Source organism: Podarcis bocagei (assembly GCF_964188305.1).
Source record: "Podarcis bocagei genome assembly, chromosome: 1".
In the NCBI taxonomy this organism is placed as follows: Eukaryota; Metazoa; Chordata; class Lepidosauria; order Squamata; family Lacertidae; genus Podarcis; species Podarcis bocagei.
In genome coordinates this window covers 122,609,722-122,632,963 of record NC_138125.1, presented here as the reverse complement: position 1 = coordinate 122,632,963, position 23,242 = coordinate 122,609,722, and the positions used below count along the sequence as shown (strand labels likewise).

At 45.6% G+C, this 23,242-nt stretch overlaps 2 protein-coding genes across 4 annotated transcripts in view; both read left to right on the top strand.

Annotated features, from left to right (window-relative positions):
• The window catches only part of CALCRL (calcitonin receptor like receptor), an 86,981-nt gene extending 63,827 nt beyond the window's left edge, over positions 1-23,154 (top strand). For all 3 annotated transcript variants that reach the window (XM_081180772.1, XM_081180774.1, XM_081180773.1), the window contains exons 8-13: positions 549-702; positions 10,257-10,317; positions 10,438-10,504; positions 11,654-11,872; positions 13,634-13,675; positions 19,343-23,154. In XM_081180772.1, coding sequence (XP_081036898.1) covers positions 549-702; positions 10,257-10,317; positions 10,438-10,504; positions 11,654-11,872; positions 13,634-13,675; positions 19,343-19,633 — 834 coding nt within the window. In that variant the 3' untranslated portion in view covers positions 19,634-23,154. The remainder of the gene's footprint in view (positions 1-548; positions 703-10,256; positions 10,318-10,437; positions 10,505-11,653; positions 11,873-13,633; positions 13,676-19,342) is intronic.
• The window catches only part of PHOSPHO2 (phosphatase, orphan 2), a 266,822-nt gene that overhangs the window by 35,488 nt on the left and 208,092 nt on the right, over positions 1-23,242 (top strand). The window lies entirely within an intron of this gene.

Here is a 23,242-nt window from a genome sequence, read left to right as displayed (position 1 = left end):
TTTGTTGGAAGCCACCCAGAGTGGCTGGGGGGACCCAGCCAGATGGGTGGGGTATAAATAATAAATTAAATTATTGTTATTATTATTATTATTATTATACCTGACCTCGCTCCAACTGGGTCACTGCTGCATACCAGGATGGAGACTAGAAATGGCCAGGTTGGTGCAGTGCTAAAGCACCAGCAGAATCAATCCAGTGCTCATGCCAGCGCGTTTCCACCATGCCAACCTCATTGCCACCTCGTCCCTGCCCCTATCCTTCCTGGGCCCTCCTGACCTTTCAAATCGTTGGAGAGCATAGATGGCTGCTTGGCAACAGGACACAATAGGAAACGTTCCTTTTGCAAGTTTATTTTAGCTATTTTAGCACCCAAGCCTATAGCATTGACACTTGGAAGTTACAAATTTATCTATTTCAAAACATGGCAGTTCAGAGAATTAAAATCTTTTTCTTCACATTAAAATTAATGCCCAAAACAATTCTTATTTGGTTGTTTCTACTTTCCAAATGATTTGACGTCATTCCGGTGGTATTTTTTTCCCCGTAGATCACTTGCAAAGTGGCTCAGTTCTTCCATCTTTATTTAATGATCTGCAATTACTTCTGGATGCTCTGCGAAGGCATTTACCTGCACACGCTCATTGTGGTGGCTGTATTTGCAGAAAAGCAGCACCTACTGTGGTATTACCTTCTCGGATGGGGTATGCTATTTTCCTCCTTCTTTTTCTTCTCTTAAATCCCAAAGATGTGCCAATATCCGCTGGAGAGCACAAGCATCATGGTGCTTTCATTTAAGAGATTTGCAATGCCATGGTTGAAGCAAGCCTGTCCCGAAGCACATGGTTCAGGCAACGGATTGAGACAGGTGACAGATTGTGTGCCCAACACCCTCCCATCCACCAAACACGAGGCCCAGGGCAGTCTTAAGCATATCCGGCGCTGTTGTGCAAAGATCCCTCCAGCTCACCCCTTTCCCACAGTTGTCGACCTTTTTTTAGGGCTGGAGGAGGCGGGCAGCGGCTGGAGGGTAGTACCTCTGGCGGGGAAGAGGCAGAGGCTGGACGCAGTGCCTCCCGGCTCAGCTAGCTGCTTCGTGCCACAGTGGCCACGGCAGACAGCACACCAAGCGAGCGGGCCTGTGCCGAGGGAGCATGCAGTGGCGTAGCGTGGGGGGTGCGGGGGGGCTGGCCGCACCGGGCGCAACATCTGGGGGGGTGCGCTCGCACTCGCAGCTCTCTGCCCCTACCTGGCTCACTCAGGTTAGGGGGCGCAAATTACTTGCCTTGCCCCGGGTGCTGACAACCCACGCTACGCCACTGGGAGCATGTGCCACTCCCGCTGAGCGACGGCTCGGTATTTTTCCCTTTTAGCCTTCTGGCACCCCACAGAATTCGACGCCTGCAGGCTAAAGTGGGAGCTGTACACACGCCTTCGCTCACTCAGCGTGCTCGTTCCGTGTTCCCTGGACGCTCGCCTGGCGCCCTCCAGAACCTGGCGCCCTCCCGCGCCACTAGCCTCTATGGGTAAGACAGCCCTGACGAGGCCACCTCCAAATGGCTGGCTGGCTGGCCTTTTGCTGCTCCTGCCATCTACTATTTGGTTGGCCCGTCTAATACCATCTGTTCCAGCTCCTCCCAACCCCCTAACTGTCCGGGACTGGGCAGTATGCTGCCTTTCCATAGTTGCAATTATGCTCAAGGTGGCTCACAACATGACAAGATTTACACAATTACAAACATAACAGGAGTCATAAAGGGGCTAGTTTAACCTCCGGTTTGCTAGCAAAACTGAATCGCTGTGTCACGAAATTATGCCTATCTAAAAAGTTTGGGAAAGCTCTTCTCTAAGTGAATTGAGGTCACCTTAGGAGAGCCTGTACCACAACCACTCGGTGACTGCTGCAAATTTTAGTTTAATTTTGACATCTTTTTTCCTCATATATTCCTCATTTTAAAATGGCAAGTCATAATAAAAATAAATGTGTGGTCCATTGGAGGCCACAATAAATCAGTAAGGAACGAATCCCAAAAGCAATATAAAAAAAAACCAAAACCCAGAGGAAATCCCCCAGGGGAGGGATTTATTAAATGCAAATTATATAACCACATAAGGGACTCAGTCCCAATGCTGTTGCCATTCACCTTTGAACAGTTTTGCGTGTTGAGTCCCACAATTGCCACCCCCCAATAATTCACACTTCACACATCAATTTTTGTTTAGGTTTTTGGCATAATTTTGGCCACAACTTTATTCAATACAAAATGTGAGTGGTTGCTTAGGCATTGGTTATGACTATCTGTCCATGCCCTCAGGGACAGAGCTGGCATTTCCGGACACCAGCGGAAGCCAGAGGCATTCCGGACACCAGCGGAAGCCTTAGTGGGAAACAAGTATTGGGTGAGAATGAAGCTGGGCATCAGTCCCTCACTTCTCACCCTCATGTTCCTTTGGGGCTTGCACGGCCCAAGTCCGATGCCAGGGACAAGGATGAAAGAATGGCAAGCCCCTGGATTCCTTTAACGGAATTCCCTTCGCATCATTTGGAGGGGCAGGCACTTACCCCTCCAAGCACCACTTTAACCAATGCCTAACCGCCAACCTTACAAGTTGTGACGATTTGCTACGCAGTAGGCGAAAACCAAATGGCACCAGCCAATCCGCCAAATGGCAAAATTCCTACTGTGCCCCCGCACCAAGGCAGACAACACCATGACAGGCATAGCAAGGTCAAGCGATCCAGAGAACCCCCCTATTAAAGGGAGGGAGGGCGGGTGATCCGAAGCAAAACGGCCAAGAGGAATTCCAACCTCTGGCCCCTTATATTTATAGACTCTAACCCCTCCTCTGAATTTGGCAACATACAAAACTCCCCAGCAACCCAATCTTAACCCTTTAGAAGGCTTGGGTTCTCTCCAAATCTGCCTAGTCATGGCAGGGTGGCATGTTTCCCCAACCGCAACACGTGCTCTCTGGCTAGGGAGAACACGCTTTGTCACTTTACATTGTAATTTGCGGACGTCGCAGCAAAGCAGTAAAGCAAGGGTAAACTTGTCCGTAATTCCTCACTCTGAGGAGGGATCTCTAATTCAGAGGGTTTGCATGGAGTGCACAGTGGGTGGGGGAGAATGGGAGCAGGAGTTGGAAGAGGTGTGAAGCCTGGGAGTCATTTTGGACTCACAGCTGTCCATGGAGGCGCAGGCTAATTCTGTGTCCAGGGCGGCTGTCTACCAGCTCCATCTGGTACGCAGGCTGAGACCCTACCTGCCTGCAGACTGTCTCGCCAGAGTAGTGCATGCTCTAGTTATCTCTCGCTTGGACTACTGCAATGCTCTCTACATGGGGCTACCTTTGAGGGTGACCCGGAAACTGCAATTAATCCAGAATGCGGAAGCTAGACTGGTGACTGGGAGTGGCCGCCGGGACCACATAACACTGGTCCTGAGAGATCTGCATTGGCTCCCAGTATGTTTCCGAGCACAATTCAAAGTGTTGGTGCTGACCTTTAAAGCCCTAAACGGCCTCGGCCCTGTATACCTGAAGGAGAGTCTCCACCCCCATCGTTCAGCCCAGACACTGAGATCCAGCACCGAGGGCCTTCTGGCAGTTCCCTCATTGCAAGAAGTGAGGTTACAGGGAACCAGACAGAGGGCCTTCTCGGTAGTGGCGCCCGCCCTGTGGAACGCCCTCCCTTCAGATGTGAAGGAAATAAGCAGCTATCCTATCTTTAAAAGACATCTGAAGGGACATCAGGGAAGTTTTTAATATTTAATGCTGTACTGTTTTTAACACTTGATTGGGAGCTGCCCAGAGTGGCTGGGGAAACTCAGCCAGATGGGGGGGGGGTATAAATAATAAATTATTATTATTATGGGAGAAATATCAATAATGGATCGGGAAGAAGTGTTTGGCAGAGGAAGGGACAGTGGCAACAACTCTCTCATCCAGGACATGGCTGGGATTTCAAAGGTGGAATTGAAGTCCAGGGGGAATTCCCGAAAGGTGGCGCTTTGTCCTGGATCTTAGGCAAGTCAAACTTTCAGGGTGTCCTGGTTTTTACTTTTTGAAATATGCCAATCTGCGCACCAGCTCTGTGTTCAAAGAGAGAAAGTCGGAAGTTGGTAGCCTTTCTGCTTTGCTCTCATAGCTAAGAAATAAAACCAGAGTCAACTTAGAATGTCAATCTTCTTTGCCCCTTTGTTTTAGTCTGGCGAAGAAACCTTTGCCGTGGCATTTAGGCAGCCATCTTTATCTTGGCTAAAAAAGACAGTGCGCATTTAGCCTAATCAGGAAACAGCTCCTCTTTTGTGAAGAGAAAATAGTCTTCTCTTGTGAAAAGGCATTCAGGGGTAATTATTCATTGTTTCTGATCTCCGAGGTGTTTATACAGGAATGAGTGTTTGTTTTCAAAGAAGTCTCGCCATTCCTATGGTAGGAGGTCGAACCAACTTCTATTTTTCCAGCAGTTCCTTTTGACCTGCTTTGTTCTCAGAGGAAAGCAAAAAAAAAATTATTGAGATGAAAAACCTGTTGCGGAGAACAGTATTGAAGACTGTAGGCTGAAATTTCTGAAGTTAATCCAGTTAGCTTTTTGGACTTTTCTGTTTAAAGAAAAATTAGACCCATGTGAACTGCCTTATCCCCGTGAGCATAAACACTGGGGAACTTGATCCACAAAAAGAGTCAAATTCAACTTGGATTTAAGATGGCTCCTGGTCCTATCACATGAGCTCTTTCGGTGACTCAGTGGCCTGTAGTGTACTAGTTGCTTATGCCCCTCCCTCTTTGAATTTTAGTTTATTTTTATTTTTCTTATGGACCAAAACAGCTTCCTTTGCTTTTTACTCTCCCAGGGCATTTCACCTTTTATCTGCTGTTCACACAGACAAACTAAGCAAACACCTCCTGCTCAAAACTGCATCATTGCAGCACTCTAGCAGGGAGTTGGCAGAAAGTATATCAGAAGCCCAGGGACGCGGGTGGCTCTGTGGGTTAAACCACAGAGCCTAGGACTTGCCGATCAGAAGGTCGGCGGTTCGAATCCCCACGATGGGGTGAGCTCCCGTTGCTCAGCCCCTGCTCCTGCCAACCTAGCAGTTCGAAAGCACATCAAAGTGCAAGTAGATAAATAGGTACCGCTCCGGCAGGAAGGTAAACGGCGTTTCCATGCGCTGCTCTGGTTCGCCAGAAGCAGCTTAGTCATGCTGGCCACATGACCTAGAAGCTGTACGCCGGCTCCCTCGGCCAATAAAGCGAGATGAGCGCCGCAACCCCAGAGACGGTCACGACTGGACCTAATGGTCAGGGGTCCCTTTACCTTTACCTATACCTATACAGTATCAGAAGCCCAGGCTTTAAGGGACTTAGCAGTTTTGGTTATTCTTTACTTGGGATCTGGCTTTTAGTGTGTCAGGCTCTGACCTGTGGAACTCCCTGCCTCTGGAGAGATTCAACAGGAACTATCCCCCCACCTTTCCGCTTTGGGGGGGGATGTTTAGACAAGCCTTTACAACAGAGCTTTCCAAACTTTTCATGTTGGCTACACGCTTTTCGTGACACAGCAATTCAATTTGACTAGCATACCGGAGGTTAAACTAACCCCTTCCCAGCCTCGGGAGGAGCACGGGGAGTGTTCATGCAACTCACCTTCCCAGTGGAGCTGTGATGAGAATTTTAAGGTCTTAGATATGTTATAAATGTACCAAGCAAACATGTACATAAATATATAAACCACATGTCTGAAACCCCCACAGAAAAAAGTATTGAACAAATTGACCTCAATTATTTCTCTGCAAGGTCAAAGTGGGAAACCTCCCCATTGTCTCTTTCCTCACAAATCCTGTCTTAAGGGCACATTTAAGATATGAAAAGGGTGTAAGCCTGTGACCTGGCTCAGGAACTAAGTATTTATCATTACAAAAGACTGGCCAGGCTCCCCAGGCAATCCAATCAAGTGACCATTAAACAGGTAACCTGGCAGACAAAGCACTCAGATTTCTGCTGTAGACTGCCCTTTCTGTGATGTAGGTATTGTTGTGACGTGATAAAATCCTTTGACTCAATACACAACAGGTATGATGTATCGGGGGGGGGGTTTCTTGAGCTACACTCCTTCTGTGATGTAGGTATGATGTTTCTGGGGGGTGGTCTTGGACTCCAGGGAGGCAATTTAAATTGTCTATACAGTGGTGCCCCGCAAGACGAATGCCTTGCAAGACGGAAAACTCGCTAGACAAAAGAGTTTTCCGTTTTGGAGGTGCTTCGCAAAACGAATTTCCTATGGGCTTGCTTCGCAAGACGACAATGTCTTGCGAGTTCCTGCTGGTTTTTTCCCTCCCCCCCCCCTTTTTCTAAGCCGCTAAGCCGCTTATCAGCTGATCCGATCAGCAGATAAGCGGCTAAAAGCCGCTAATAGCGCTAATAGCGCTAATCCGCTAATCCGTCAATGGGCTTGCTTTGCAAGACGAAAAAACCGCTAGACGAAGAGAATCACAAAACGGATTCTTTTCGTCTTGCGAGGCACCACTGTATAAGGGCAGGCGTACACTTGTTCTGAGTTCCTCCTCCTTTCCTGCGTGTGAGGGGAGCACCCTGTTGCAACATATCAATAAAAATCAGGCTTACTTGGTGCTTTGCTCCTCAATATTCTCTGGTTGGCCTCTGTTATTTTCTCCTACCAATAGGGAACCTGCGTAAGGACTCTATATGGGCTCTTGGATACCCCATAAGGGAAAAGGGCAGCTTTTTGTTTACAATAAGAGCCAACACACTATGACAGGTTTGGAAAGTTCTGCTTTACGACATGCTTTCCCCCCTTTTGATTTTATCCTTATGTGCTGTACTCTACCTTGCTATATATTTTTTAATTATAAGTTTGTGAGTTAATAAAAACACGGCTCCTTCGGAAGCCATTTCCAGATCAGGAGATTTAATAGCAGTGACGGCTGGGTCATCTCTGGGTGGAGCAGAGCCATCTGACACCCTCGCTCCTGCCCCAGAGCGAGAACGTGGCTTGCTCTAAGCTGCATCTTTTGGTCTTCATTCTTAAATGACTTTCTCCACCTTTAAGGCCCGAGGCGGCGAGGAATCGGATGAGGGTTCCATTATGTACCATCATAGCCCTTCAGAAAGAGTATCAGAGTATCCTCTGAGATTATCATACAATCCTCCTGGAACCCTTTTCCCCATGGACAAAAATGTCACCTTGGTCAAAGGAACAAACTCAAGGCCCTACCCCAGGCCAAATGCTAAAGATAATCTGAATATGATAAATGATGGTTTGGAGCCTCTGTTTTAAAGTACGTGGCACAGCATGGTGGGTAGCTTCCGAAAATCTATTTTTGTGCTTTACGGAACCATGTGCCTTATTTTAATTTTAAAGCTTTTAATAACTATTTAACATAGACATCCCTGACAGCTTTGACTGATGCAAGCTCAGATACACAGACATTATAATGAGTCACTTTTAATTAGACTCCACAGGGATCAATTGGAGTTTGATTTATCATCTAGAAGGTGTCAGTGTTAACATAAACAGTTTAATTTTAAATCATTCTTCATTTATAAACATGTATCTCACCTTACATTGGCATTATAGATTCGTTTTACTGATTAGAAGGGAACTGCAAGCTAAGTCTAAATAGCTAGTTCAGAATTTGGGGACTCAGCTGCACAGCTGCAAATAAAAGGTTTTAAGTGTGTTGTATAGTGCAATATACAAATGTGACACTAGATGGCGAAAGTGAGCTATGGAAATTCAATGTATTTTTTAAAACATTTTTTAAAAAAAAGCATTTTCGCAGGTGGTTTTTATATCTGTGTAAGGATGCTTCAAGGGACGCGTCCTCAGATCTGCTTTGGTCTTTTAGGCTGCGTGAGTCACCTTCATGGAAGCTAGTGAGATTTAGTTCCTATTATACCTATTTGGGTATAGGGATGCGGGTGGTGCTGTGGGTTAAACCACAGAGCCTAGGACTTGCCGATCAGAAGGTCGGCGGTTCGAATCCCCGCAACGGAGTGAGCTCCTGTTGCTCGGTCCCTGCTCCTGCCCACCTAGCAGTTTGAAAGCACGTCAAAGTGCAAGTAGATAAATAGGTACCGCTCCGGCAGAAAGGTAAACGGTGTTTCCGTGCGCTGCTCTGGTTTGCCAGAAGTGGCTTAGTCATGCTGGCCACATGACCCGGAAGCTGTACGCTAGCTCCCTCGCCCAATAAAGCGAGATGAGCGCCGCAACCTCAGAGTCGGCCACAACCAGACCTAATGGTCGGGGGTCCCTTTACCTTTACCTTTAAGGATGCTTCATTGATGGAGCACTTACAATTCACCATCTCCATCGTTGCAGGGGTAGCAAAACTTGGTGCCAGCCCATTTGTAATTAGTTTTCTTTTGTTTTGGGTAAACAAAACAAAACAAATCCATAAACACTGAGGAAGAAAGTCTGTCCGTGCTTTTCTTTCATGGGCTTCACTCCAGCAAAGCACTTAAAAGTTTGCCTAACTGCATGTGAAATCTGGGGAAATTCATGGGCTTAGCAATTGAATTTTCAATCTATCCTTCTGGCCATATTCAGGCTAAGATCACATTTGAGTTACCAAGTAACTTAAACAGGCTTATTCAATCAAGTGAGGTTTATTAAATAAAAGAATCGGTTGTGCCAAAACTGGAGCTTGAACAAACAACATCTTTTCATTTCCCAAACAGAAATTGCTCTGCGGTTCTCTTGAAGAATTCCAGACGGGCAAAAGCAACAAAGAGTCCTATGACACCTTAAAGATTAACAGATTTATTGGGGGATGTGTTTTCATGGGATAGAGGCTGCTTTTGCCAGATGGTCACATATCCAGATTTCTTCCTGCATCTGATCAAGTGGGCACTAATCTACAGAATCTTGTCTCACAATAAATTTGTTTTTAGGGTGTTTTGGGACATTTTGTTCAAGGAAGTTCAAGTTTGTACATGATCTTTTTTTTTTTTTAATGTTGATTCCGCTGGCACGGAATAACATCAAGGTGAATTACGGTGTGGCATCGCTTGACTCGGCTCCTATCTGCCAAACAGACTTCCGTCTTGTTTTGAGGAATAACACACTATTATCCTCACGGTAAAGATCTGGGAATGGAAGATCAGGTGGTCTTCAGGTTATAGCCAGAGCCCCTAGTTGAGCTGGAATTCAAAATAGGGACAGGTAATTTGCCCGCACACAGTTTGGTGCTCCCTCCAGTGTTTCTGTTTGCGTATGGCTTCGGAGAGTTCAGATTTGGTAGGCTCACCTTTAAATGTGAACGGAATCCTCGATCCCCAGCTGCTAAGAAGTCATTCATTTTCATGCAGAGCTAGGGTGCATAGCTGTCAACCACCCCTTATTTGGCGGGAAACTCCCTTATCCCAGCACTGTGTCCCACTGCTGTCCCTTATTGATGATGTCCCTTAAATTCCCCAGGTTTCAAAGGAAGCAGCTCCTCTCCCTCCCTCCCTGCCGGCCAGGGAGGAGGGAGGCTCCAATTGTGTTGCTTGGCTGCGTTGCTCACCCAATAAGGAGTCTAAGAACGACTGGGGGGTGGAGCTTGCATGCCTTGTGCCAATCAAATCGGCCGCGTTGCCTGGGGACTCGCCTTTGCTCAGCGCTTCCCAGCGGAGAGGTGACGGTGGTTTTCCTTGCTGCATCCCCTTTGCCGGGTTGCTGCGCTGGGCTTTCTGCCTTTGGCTAAGAGGGCTCAGAAGTTGAACCTACCTGTGCTATGAAAATCCCTTATTTTCAAGGCTGCTGGTCCCTTATTTTCAAATCTGTAAATTGACAGGTATGCTAGGGTGATCCAGGGCTTTTTTTCAGCCAGATCTCGGTTCCGGCACCTCTCAGGTGGTCATTCTAAGAGGATGAGGGAGGTGTTCATGGCGAGTTCCAGCACCTCTTTTTCCAGGCAAATAGCACTGGGATGATTTCCCCATTTTTGTGCACTTGCTTTGGATGGAAGTTCTATACTAACCCAGCCGCTCTTGTTCCTGTTGTCTTTCCTCTGGCCAACGTCTGCTTCCTCTCAGTTTTGCTGTCTGGCAGCTAAAGCTGAGGTCTTTTTGACAAGAAGGGAAATGAGGATGATCTCATTCTCTGGCCAATGGCTTGGGCCAGCCTGGACTTCCGTTGACCACAACCTTCTTCAGGGGAGAAGGTGACCTCTCAGCGGCCCTTATTCCTGTGGCAGCAGAGGAATCCTTGCTGCTTCTTTTTCTTAGTAACGAAGATCCCATTTTCTCTTCGCAGGATTCCCACTCATTCCGGCCTGCATCCATGCTGTAGCAAGGATCCTATATTACAACGACAAGTAAGTCAAAACGCAATTCATCCTTCTATCTTTGGAACAAATCTCAAGAGCGCCTCTTATGAGAGAGAAGACAGATTCTTCTTCTTCCCTAATTCTGATTTCTTCTCTGCTCCCTTGCAGCTGCTGGATCAGTTCAGAGACTAATCTGTTGTACATCGTCCATGGTCCTATTTGCGCTGCTCTATTGGTATGACTTTTTTAAATATTGTATTTATTTTTTATATTAAAAAAAAATCCTGGTTTTACGTCTTGGCTTTCATGAGGACCAGTATGATTTCCTACTTAAAAGGGAGTAGGCCTTCAAGCAGGGGTTGGCAGCCTCAGTCCCAGGTGCTGAATTTGTCATTCATCTGTCCCTTGGGACACATAAATCTGGCAAGATGAACCTGTTTAGATAGATGGAGAAAATATTCCTTCTTCACATGGGTTTACAGTCCAATTTCTTGCCTGAGTTTGGGATTTTTGGTTGTGATGATCCACACGCACCGTGTGTGTTTTTTTTTTATGTGTGTGTGTTGTTGTTGTTATTATATTTCTGCTAACTAGCTTCTCTGTAAGAATACTTGCTGAAAAGTTTCAGTGTTCTGGACAGTGGATACAAAATGGCCTGCTTTTATATTTCATCAAATAATTTGTTTTGATATTCACTGCAATTTTAATTGCCAAATAGTTTTATTTTTTTAAAAAAAATACTTATTAGACTGCAATTCTGCAGCTGCTTTGAGGCTGGCTGTCAGCACAAGTGCAAGAGGGGAAGATCAACAGTGGAACAGAGGCACCCTTGGGAAGTGGTGGAATCTCCTTCCATGGAGGTTCTTAAGCAGAGGTTGGATAGCCATCTGTCATGGATGCTTTCGCTGAGAGTCCTGCATTTCAGGGGGTTGGACTAGATGACCCTTGGGGTCCCTTCCAGCTCTGCAGCCCTATGATTTTATGATTCTATCACCCTCAGGCAGAATTATACTTATGCCACCAGAGGCCCATGTGTACCCAGAAATCTCCATCAACATAGATGTTCTGCTGTGTTCCACCAAACGCCAAAATGAGCTTGTGTGTGTGTCTACTACAGTAGCCAATAATTTTCCAGTGCCCCTAAAATGCCCCCCCCCAAAATTGGCCCACAGTTATGGAAAATTCCCTACCACTACTGCCAGCATCCTGCCCTTGCTTCCATAAACTGGCAGAGCTGTGCATGCTGCGATTGTTCTGCCATGGAATTGCCCGCAATCCAATAGGATTTTCACAGTGAGTTGTGGAACCTCACCCAAAACAAGTGCATCGATACCGTATGACAAAATTTATCCATGTTAACACTGTCCTTCTCCTTCCCTTGTAGGTGAATCTTTTTTTCCTCTTGAACATTGTGCGTGTGTTGATCACCAAGCTAAAGGTCACCCACCAAGCGGAATCCAATCTCTACATGAAGGCTGTCAGAGCCACCCTCATTTTAGTGCCACTTCTGGGCATCGAATTTGTACTGTTTCCCTGGCGGCCCGTGGGCCCTATCGCCGAAGAGATTTATGACTATGTGATGCATATCCTTATACACTATCAGGTATCAAATCTGCATGTGGAGTTTGCGCTTGGGGGTACAGGAATGTCAAAAAAGAAAAGAAAAAAGGAGTGATGTGCTCGTGATGATCAATAACTGATCCAAATGCCCCTTGTGAGCCTTGTCAGATGCATTCCAATTTTTTGTTTTGTTTAAGCACTGTGGATGGGGTGGCGCTGTGGTGTAAACCACTGAGCCTAGGGCTTCCTGATTGGAAGGTCAGCGGTTCGAATCCCAGTGATGGGGTGAGCTCCCGTTGCTCGGCCCCAGCTCCTGCCAATCTAGCAGTTCGAAAGCACGTCAAAGTGCAAGTAGATAAATAGGTACCGCTCCGGCAGGAAGGTAAAAGGCGTTTCTGTGTGCTGCTCTGGTTTTGCCATGCTGGCCACATGACCCGGAAAAACTGTCTGCGGACAAACGTCGGCTCCCTCAGCCAATAAAGCGAGATGAGCGCCGCAACCCCAGAGTCGTAAGCGACTGGACTTAACTGTCAGGGGTCCTTTACCCTTACTTTTAAGCACTGTTGATATATGCAGTATATAACGCGGGTAGCGCTGTGATCTAAACCACTGAGCCTCTTGGGCTTGCCGATCAGAAGGTCAGCAGTTCGAATCCCCACAACGAAGTGAGCTCCCGTTGCTCTGTCCCAGCTTCTGCTAACCCAAGCAGTTCAAAAGCACACCAGTGCAAGTAGATAAATAGGTACCGCTTTGGCAGGAAGGTAAACGGTGTTCCCATGCGCTCTGGCTTCCGTCACGGTGCCCCATTGAGCCAGAAGCAGTTTGGTCATGCTGGCCACATGACCCGGAAAGCTGCCTGTGGACAAACGCCCTTGGCCTGAAAGCAAGGTGAGCGCCAGAACCCCATAGTCGCCTTTGACTGGACTTAACTGTCCAGGGGTCCTTTACATTTTTAACCTTTACTCTATACAAAGCTGATTCACAAGGATTGGGGAGGGGAGCAGACAGTTGTTCCAACATTTTCTTCCTCTAAGAAATGTGCCCTCCACTTCTCACAATTTTGCAAGGCAGAAGAAATTGAGTGGCTGTGTTTGTATAGCCTCGAAACATACTTCCCTCTACCCTGCATTTAGGCCCTGACGTTTCTGAAAATTAGCTCTTTTCAGCTCTTTACCAGTTGGTGCGTTGGCACCTTTTTCTTTTTTTAAAGGACCTCCTTCTTCATAACCAGATTTGTCTGTTTGATGGTGTTTCCAGTATTCGCCAACCGGGTGAGCTGCAGATGTTTAGGACTACAACTCCACTCAGCCCAAGTCAGAATGAAGTTAGCAAAGGCTGGTGTTGGCAAGAGAAAAATATTCAGAGTGAGGACCTCACTAGAAAAAAGAAAGGCAATCCCCCCCCCCTTTTTAAAAAAAATAATAATACACATTTATTCAAAAGTTACAATACAGCTTTTTCCACTGTCATAATATCACAGAATGATCACTCCAAATTTCAATCCCTCGTCACTGTCATGTTGGCTCACCATATACCCTCAGTAGGAACCCAACTACCGATCTGGTTTGCTAGACGTTTCCACTTAATATATTCCCTGCACAGACACCTCTGGTGGCATTAAAATAGCCTGTTCTTCAGTAAAAGAGAATGGCACCAACATTGCAGAAAATCAGAGCTCAAAGCAGCCGAGAACCAGTGCAAGAAAATGTGTTCCTCTGAGTTTCTGAATCACCCTTAATTGCATCTGAATTTTATTAAGTGCATTTGTCTCATCAGATTTACAGCTTCTTTTTTTGTTCCACAGGGCTTGTTGGTGGCAACCATTTTCTGCTTTTTTAATGGCGAGGTACAGTAACTGATTTCTTTACTTTTACGAATGAAGGTTCTTTCATATCATGATACATTTGTGTGAAATGCTTGTTGGTCCTTGCTTCCATTTTCCACCACAAAGCTGAGGAGAATCATTTCTTGTAGCCCTGTAGACTCTCTGTACATGGTTTTTTCCCATACTATTTGGTACCATTGGTCCGTGCTTACTCCTGACAGGTCTCTCCAGTGTCTGGTTATGGTGTTTCTGGCTGCTGAAAGTAGGTGGGTTATGAGTTACAGTGGTGCCCCGCAAGACGAATGCCTCGCAAGATGGAAAACCCGCTAGACGAAAGGGTTTTCCGTTTTGGAGGTGCTTCGCAAAACGAATTTCCTATGGGCTTGCTTCGCAAGACGACAATGCCTTGCGAGTTCCTGCGGGGGTTTTTTCCTTCCCCCCCTTTTTCTAAGCCGCTAAGCCGCTTATCAGCTGATCCGATCAGCAGATAAGCCGCTAATAGCCGCTAATAGCGCTAATCCGCTAATCCGTCAATGGGCTTGCTTCGCAAGACGGAAAAACCGCTAGACGAAGAGAATCACAGAACGGATTCTTTTCGTCTTGCGAGGCACCACTGTATTTGTGGTGTAAATGGGCATTATTGTCTTGGAAGATGTTTAGTAGGGCCAATTCTGGGGTGATTTCTAATACTTGTAACCAATAAACTGAAACTGACACGGGGACAAATAGAAGAAGACGCCTTCAGCCAGGTATGGCTCCCTTTTATTACATACACAGCCGAACAAGACAATGACAAAAATCCACCAACAGCATACAAATCAATATGGCTAACCTGATCCAAAACACCCACCCACCCACCCCACTCACACATGAAAACAAAGATCACCACAGCCAATCACAAACAGACAACCACACCCTGGGCCAACCCCAACCTCTCTCACCACCAAAGGAACACAAGTGAACAGCACAAGCAACTCTGACACCAAACCCTACATATATTAAGTATATAGTGTACCTTGGGTTAAGTACTTAATTTGTTCCAGAGGTCCGTTCTTAACCTGAAACTGTTCTTAACTTGAAGCACCACTTTAGCTAATGGGGCCTCCTGCTGCCGCCGCACCACCGGACCACAATTTCTGTTCTTATCCTGAAGCAAAGTTCTTAACCTGAAGCACTATTTCTGGGTTAGCGGAGTGTGTAACCTGAAGCGTATGTAACCTGAAGCGTATGTAACCCGAGGTACCACTGTAATAGAAACACCGCCACCCAACCCCACCCATCTCCCCCCCCTTTTCCCCTTCTTCTTCCTAATGTCTCAACAAATGAAACGGATCTGTAAAAAATGGAGGAAAAAAGAGAGATAGAGACATTGCACATACCGTACCTTTTGTAAACTAAGAAAATCTTTAATAAAAATACATTTTAAAAAACGCTCTGTACATGGTGAGCTGCTATGCACAAAAGACTCAAAATGTGGGACAGCTTCCACATAGCTGGGTTTTGATCAGCTCCCACAGTGGCCATTTCTTCATGTAACTCACAAACTGCCGTATTTTTTGCTCTATAAGACTCACTTTTTCCCTCCTAAAAAGTAAGGGGAAATGTGTGTGCGTCTTATGGAGCGAATGTAGGCTGCACAGCTATCACAGAAGCCAGAACAGCAAGAGGGATTGCTGCTTTCACTGCGCAGTGATCCCTCTTGCTGTTCTGGCTTCTGAGATTCAGAATATTTTTTTTCTTGCTTTCCTACTCCAAAAGCTAGGTGCGTCTTGTGGTCTGGTGCGTCTTATAGAGTGAAAAATACGGTACTTAGTCCTCCTGTGCAAGCTAGGGTTATCGGTCTCCTTTAGTCATTTGCTACAGAAAACGGATGTTGGGATGAGATGGAAAATCCCTCTTGAAGAAGGAAATACACTTCCGTACCATTCAGTACTGGATTGACAGAGGAGTGGTAATACCACTGAGAATCTGTTACCAATAAATGGATTCCTGGAATTATGTGGCTCAAATTCTAAGTTAATTTAAGGACGTTTGTGGAAGGAAAGTTTCCCTTCCTCTGAGACCAGCAGCTACTTACACCCCCCCCCCAAAAAAAAACCCTTTCTAGTGGGGGGGAGTGTCAGGGGCCGATTTGGGATGGGATGCAGGGAACGGAAGAGGTGGGAAAGTGATGGGAAACTTTCCTCCCATGGACTTCCTTAAATTATATTGAAACCCCAGTTTATATAAGCGGCTGTGGAAACACATGGATATTTCTGTTTCCTCCCGTATGATGAATGTGCAGCAATGCACTGCTTCTGCCTCACCGAGAATGGGGGGGGGGGGAGGATAGCAACTGAAGCATCTCCCCATAAAAAAAGAGAAGCCAAAAGAGGGCACGGTTGTGCGTACAATTTGCGCATGCAGTTTGCATGATGTGCAAATTTAGACATCACAACGATCTTTTAAACAGAATTCCAGTACATCCCACCATAGTAGGGAAGACCATGAGCAAGTTGAGTGGTGTGACAAGTGAATCTGCTTCTCACAGCAGCTTCAAGTTCCCTCCTATGTGGTGTAGTGGTTAAGAGCGGCAGTCTCGTAATCTGGTGAACCGGGTTTGCTTCCCTGCTCCTCCACATGCAGCTGCTGGGTGACCTTGGGCCAGTCACACTTCTCTGAAGTCTCTCAGCCCCACTCACCTCACAGAGTGTTTGTTGTGGGGGAGGAAGGGAAAGGAGATTGTTAGCCGCTTTGAGACTCCTTCGGGTAGTGATAAAGCGGGATATCAAATCCAAACTCTTCTTCTTCTTCTTCTTCCTGCTCCTCCTTACTATGGTTGTTTATCTTTAAACCCAACTCAGACAGGAAAACCCTTCAAACAGAGGGCAACTCTAAACAGAAGACTGACAGCCTTTCAAATAGATGGTCACCCTCTATGAAGTGGGGTACAAGGCCACTCTAAATGGGGATGGTATTATAATACTAGGGTAGGGTTGCCATAGTTCAAAAAGTAAAAACCAGGGCACCCCGAAAGCTGTTGGGTTTTTTTCTTTTTTTAATAAAAATGCCAAAAAACCCACAATTTTTTGATCAACTTGCCTAAATCCAGGACGAAGCGCCACCTTTGAAATCTCAGTAATGTCTGGGAAAATCCAGACTTATGGCATTGTTCGGGAGCTGATTACTTTTTAGCATCATTCTGCACACATAGCACAACATGATGACATTCAATCTTTCTCTTTTTTTAGTGGGTATTTATTTATGGTTAATGAGTTTTCCAAAAATTGCACATAAAATTCCAATACACATTATAATAAAATTTATTTTTTCTTTTTAACTTCCCAACCCATTTTCTGTGATGTTATTCTTATCCCCTCTTTGCTGCACATCATCTTCTCTTTTTTTCATCATTATCATGACACAATAATCTCACATTCTTTCTGTTGCTCGTAGCTCGAAGCCTGGTCGCGGGTTCTTCATATTGTAATATTTCTTCAAATAATCTGAAAAGGGATTCCATTCTCCCCACACACAAACACCTCCCAAAAAAACCAGCCATCATTCAATTACAGTGGTGCCTCACAAGACGAAAAGAATCCGTTCTGTGATTCTCTTCGTCTAGTGGTTTTTTCGTCTTGCAAAGCAAGACCATTGACGGATTAGCGGATTAGCGCTATTAGCGGCTTTTAGCGGCTTAGCGGCTTATCAGATCAGCTGATAAGCGGCTTAGAAAAGGGGGGGAAGGGAAAAAAACCTGCAGGAACTTGCAAGACATTTTCGTCTTGCGAAGCAAGCCCATAGGAGATTCGTTTTGCGAAGCACCTCCAAAACGGAAAACTCTTTCGTCTAGCGAGTTTTCCGTCTTGCAAGGCATTCATCTTGTGGGGCACCACTGTATCTTATTTTAGCTTTGCTGATTCAACATAGCCCTTTACTTTCCTTATCCGTTCTTATTTAGTGGGACCTTCTTCATCTTTCCATTTCCGAGCATAAGGTATCCTAGCTGCTATCGCGTCCAATATTTGACAAAGCAGATTCAGTAACCTTCCACTCCCGATGTCAACGGTTCTTTGAGGGGATGGGTTCTGCATACCTTTTGCCAAGGCTGCTGGTAAACTCCGCTTCCTGTTGCACAGGTGGCCTCCCATATTGTATAAACGGAAACTATTGTAAAACAGAACATCCTTCCATAGTCCTTCTACAAACAAACGCAAGCCTCGTGTGCCTTCATCTGTTTTATCCCATGTATTTTTAAACAAGGTAGGAAAGCAGACAGAGCTCTATTCAGGAAGCGGTGTTTCCATCAACGCCACAAAAATGTGAATCACGTTTGCTGATTGAAAACTCTTGCCAGATTATGCAGATGCATAACGTTTAGGATGCTACAGAGCTTTAAACCATGCTGAACATCTCACGTTGGTCAACGTGTTTGGGGGATATTTATTGTTTCCAATTGTACAGAGGTCACCAGGCAATCTCCCACCCAGGGGTCACCAGGTCCATGCCTACTTAATTTCAGAAACTAAACCAGAGGGTTTCAAACTTTTCGAGTCCACAGCTCCCTTGACTAACAGCATTCTTTGTGTGGCTCCCCTTGAGTCAGTTCATGAGGAAGGATTCCACCATTGTGTCTGTTGCTGTTCACACTGAGGTGGAGGAATAAATAAAAAATTGTCCAGTAGCACCTTAGAGACCAATTTAAGGTCCTACTGGACAATTTTTTTTTTATTTTGACTGCGTCAGACCAACACGGTTACCTACCTGAATTGAGGAGGTGGGGGAGCCAGTCCATGGAATCAGTGCCTCCAGTCCTTGAGCCCCTGCGTAATTCAAATATATAACCTATTCAAAATTAGGAGCATAAGGTGAAGACGGTGTCAGATTATTTGCTGGGGGAGGGGGCTCCATGGGGTTTAATCCGGCACTGGGCGAGGAAAGCGAATGTGTGCCATTTTCTATGTTTCGGTTTCTGGGAATGGAGTTGAGAGATGACCTAACCTGGGGAGAAAACAGCAAAGACCTGATGAAGAGAGCACAGCAGAGGTTATATTTTCTGAGAATCCTCCAGAAAAATAAAGGACTCAGAGGACTGTTAATGGCATTTTACCATTGTACTGTTGAGAGTACAATGGTCTCAAAGGACTGTTAATGGCATTTTACCATTGTACTGTTGAGAGTGTATTAACTTATGGTCTGTGTGTGTGGTTTGGGAGCTGAACGGTCAGGGGAAAAATAATGTTGCCCAGGGTTGTAAAGAATGCAGAGAGAATAACTGGGTGCACTCTTCCCACCTTGGATCAAATCTATGCTGCCAGGTGCCATAAGAAAGCTGCAGAGATAGCGCAGGTTAGTGCACACCCCAGAAATGATGTCTTTCAGCTTCTGCCTTCTGGAAGAAGGTGCAGGGTTATAAAGACTAGGACTAGCCGCCTGAGAAACAGTTTCTATTCAAATGTGATTTTGGTTTTAAATGCAGTGTAAGGTAGTCTCTATGGGAGTATATTGTATTTAATTATGGGGTATCAGAGTTTTTAGGAGGCTAACTAGGCTGGGATAGTAGGCTTCTGAATGTCTGATGTAGATTTTCAGTTTCGTTGTTCTGTATGGGACAATGACAATAAAGATTATCGTATCGTATTTCTGATATGGCACCTGAGGCAGCCATCTTTGTCAACCTGTTCTCTGTCCCCTTCTTCCCTGAAATAGGTCCAGTCTGTTCTGAGGAGACACTGGAAGCAACACAGGATCCAGCTTGGCCACAGCTTTTCTCACTCAGATGCCCTTCGCTCGGCTTCCTACACAGCCTCCTCCATCGTCGATGGTCAAAGCTTCAGCTACAATCGTGAGTGCTTCCTACACAACCCGCCTTCCTACACAGCCTCCACGATGGTCGATAGTCAAAGCTACAATAGCGAGTGCAACTGGGAACATACGAACGGGAAAAGCATTTATGACACGGAAAACGTTGTTTTTAAAGCCGAAAAGCTGTACGGCTGATTAGCAAGGACTCTTTATTCCCACCCTCACGATATTTTGAGCGGATGACTCCAGGAGCCAACAAGACAATCCCACCCACCCACCCACACTTTTTTGGTCAGTCTTTGAACTCGGATACTCTTGAAGGATGTGACAGATTTTAATTTCTTTCTCACATGTGCTCATGCCTTGGCATATCTCAGCATGTGAGTGCTTGCTCTTTGTTTGTACACTGGAGCTGGTCTTGCCCACCAACTGAAGTTTCATGCTCTGACCTCTGGATGCCCAACCTTCGGAGAAATACTGGCTGAAGTTTTCATGGGGATCAATCAAGCTCTAGATCTACATATGTGTTTTGTACATATAGATATGTGTCGGGATAGATAGATGTTGCCTCTTCAGCTTCTACCGTGTAGACAAAGTGGGCAATTCTTTTGTATGACGGGAATCAAGGGAAGTTTCGGTTTATTTTCAGCGGTTTTGTATCATGACTGGGGGTTGTCCAAGAGGTCGTTTTGTATGCTCAGAAGAACTTGTAAATGCTGTATTTATCATGTTGTTTCGTCTTAAGTGCAGCCAACAGAGCAACCTAATTAAGTATTGGAAAGGATGCGATGATTGTAAAGTATTCTACGCGTTGTCTGTGCAACATTTAACTCTGACAAAGATAGGTATAAATCTGCAGTATAGACAATGGCTCTGATTTGATTGGCGTTAATCAGTGACTAACCTGCTCCATTGGCTTCAATGGGACATGCTACCCTTACTTGAGATTGAGGCCCATGGAATTAGATGTGCACAGCTCCTGGGTATATATGAACAGGATCGGGCCATTAGTCACAACTTGCTTTCTCTGACCCAGTGATTTATCTTGTATTGATCACTATTTTAAATGGAGGGAGTCGCAAAGGCATGAGGAATCTTTGGGCCTGAATGCTATGCTATGCTTCTTCATCTTTTCATTCAGCTCTTCTAAGGAATTTCTCCATGGAGCTTCCCTTTCCTTTTTGCAGAAGGATCTGTTTTTGAATGTGCACAAAGTGAAGCGAATGCTTGGACCGTAGTTCCGTGTGCTCCTTGGTGCACATTGTCGAATGGCATACATGAAGTTTGCACTAGAGACAGTAGCAGGTTTGTATTTCGTAAGAAGAAGAATATCAGGCACTTAAAACTCACATCCTGTGATGCACAATGCAATGCAATGCAACGCAACACAATACAACGAATCGTTTCCAGCTGGTTTGTCTCCTGGGTCCTAGATGTTTCAGCCAGAGCAGATTTGTATGTACTGCAGCTGCTCACTCTTCTTGTGGTACAGAAACCCGACTGACTATATACTGATGGGAAAGGCAATGATCGGAGAATGAGTTGGCCATAGCTAAGTTGGCTCTTCAGAATGCAATAGTGGAGATGGGTACAGGAGCCCTGACCCATTCATGAGTTGACTCAGGTATCATCTTTTCTAAGGCTTATGGACCCATGAGTCTGCACTGGCAGTAGCGCTGACAGCAATTTGGTATAGAAGGCATAGGACAGGGATTAGAGCTGGGCAATATCTGTTTTTCAACATCATGGTATATTGCCAGTCAAACATTGCGATAGACCAAGCTATCACAATGTTTGAAATAAGGATGGAACCACCCGTATTTTTCGCTCTATAGGACACACTTTTTCCCCTCCAAAAATGAAGGGGAAATGTGTGCGTGTCCTATGGAGCGAATGCAGGCTCCTTGGCTTCAGCGATAGCAACATGAAGCCTCCAAAGTGTTCTGGATGCTTCGCGTTGCTTTCGCTGAAGCCTGGAGAGTGAGAGGGATCAGTGCGCACCGACCCATCTCGCTCTCCGGGCTTCAGGAATAGCCGCCTGAAGCCTTCGGAGCGCAGCGCAAGTTCCCGCCACGCTCCGCAGACTTCAGGTTCCTTTTGCTGAAGCCGGGAGAGCAAGACTCTCCTGGCTTCAGCAGAGAGGGAGAGCTGTGCAGCGTCCCTTCAGCCAAGCGGGAGGAGAAATGGAAGGGGGTCCATTTCTCCTGCCGCTTTGCTGAAGGACCGCTGAGCAGAGAGGGGGAGAATTTTTTCCCCCTTGTTCTCCCCCTCTAAAACAAGGTGCGTCCTATGGTCGGGTGTGTCCTATAGAGCGAAAAATACAGTGTATAGAGGTGAACCATAGAGCTGGGCAGTATTTGGTTTTCAGCTTCGTGATACATCACCCCCTAAACATTGTGATAAACTGATCTATCGCAATGTCTGAAATGAAGATGGAGCTGTTTTTTAAACGTGGTGATGTATCACCAGCGAAACATCGCGATGTACTGATATATCACGATGTCTAGGTATGCAGAGGCGTTGACCGGCCTCACGGTTCTCCCTACATTGTGATTTTTTTGCGTAGCGTGTACACATCATGATTTGCAATGTATTGCCAGGTCAAAAACTATAAAGACTATCTCGTGATATGGACTTTGAACTGGACTTCAAATTGCTATATTGCCCAGCCCTAATGGGGATGAGCAGGGATAGTTTTCTAGAAAAAGAGGTGCTGGAAAGCCTGCCTTGTTCTCTTATAATGGCAATGGCACCCACCTGAGAGGTGCCGGAATCGAGTTCCGGTGAGTTCCGGCTGGAAAAAAAGCCCTGGGGATGAGGAACTTGTGGCCCCTCAGACATTGCTGGACTGCAACTCCTCTCATTCCATGTATACCCCCTAAAGTACTTAAATCCAGCAGAAGTCAGTGGGGTGCAATGTAGCTTAACTGCATGCAGGAAAACGTTCTGGGAGACTTAGCCTCTTGAGGTCTGCAAGTAAGTGCGATATTCTTGTTTCTCACACCTTTCCCAAACTTTATTCTGCTGTCTCCACTTACACTGAGAAGGGCTTTACTCTGTGGATAATACCACTGATGCATTTTTATTTTTTTTAATGATGAGGTATTTTTATTTTTATTTTAAATCATGTATATTGACTAGCAGGAAAAAGCTACGAGAGCACATGGACGCAGGTGAAATAAATTCCCCAAAAGACTTAGGAACAAAGAAAATGGGCATGCGGGGGGGGGGGACAGTTTCATTAAAATAAATAAATAATATGTGGCGTATTTAATGTGGAGAAAAAATGAGAACTGTCTAGTCACTGCTACTGGTGATGGAACAGTCTCATACCAATGTGGTTCTGACTTCTTATGAAAGGACTGGCAAGGAGGGAAATGAAGCCCCTTTGTCTTTCTCAGAACAACATCTGCCTATAAATGCCATGGTGCAATGTGAAGTGTTCAATTTCCTCATTTTTTTTTTCAAGGCTGCACATTAATTGTCATTTAACCGGCTTCAGTAGGCAGCTAATTTTGTGAGCCGTTACTATGCTTTTGAGGCTTGAAAAAGCTTTGAATGGTTGTCGTCACGGTCGCATAATCATATTCAGATGCTTTAGGGAAAGCTCGGCGAATTCTTGTTATTTTGTTATTTAGGATGGCGTTTGACGGAGTAATGAAATGTATTGAAGCGGCCGTGTGGTGTTACAAAATTAAAGTCGTTGGGTTCTTGGAGCCATTCCTGTCATTTGAAAAAACATGGATTTATTCAGGGTTGTGTGTTGCCTGTGATTCCATGGCAGTAAAGTCTACAGCAGCCTTT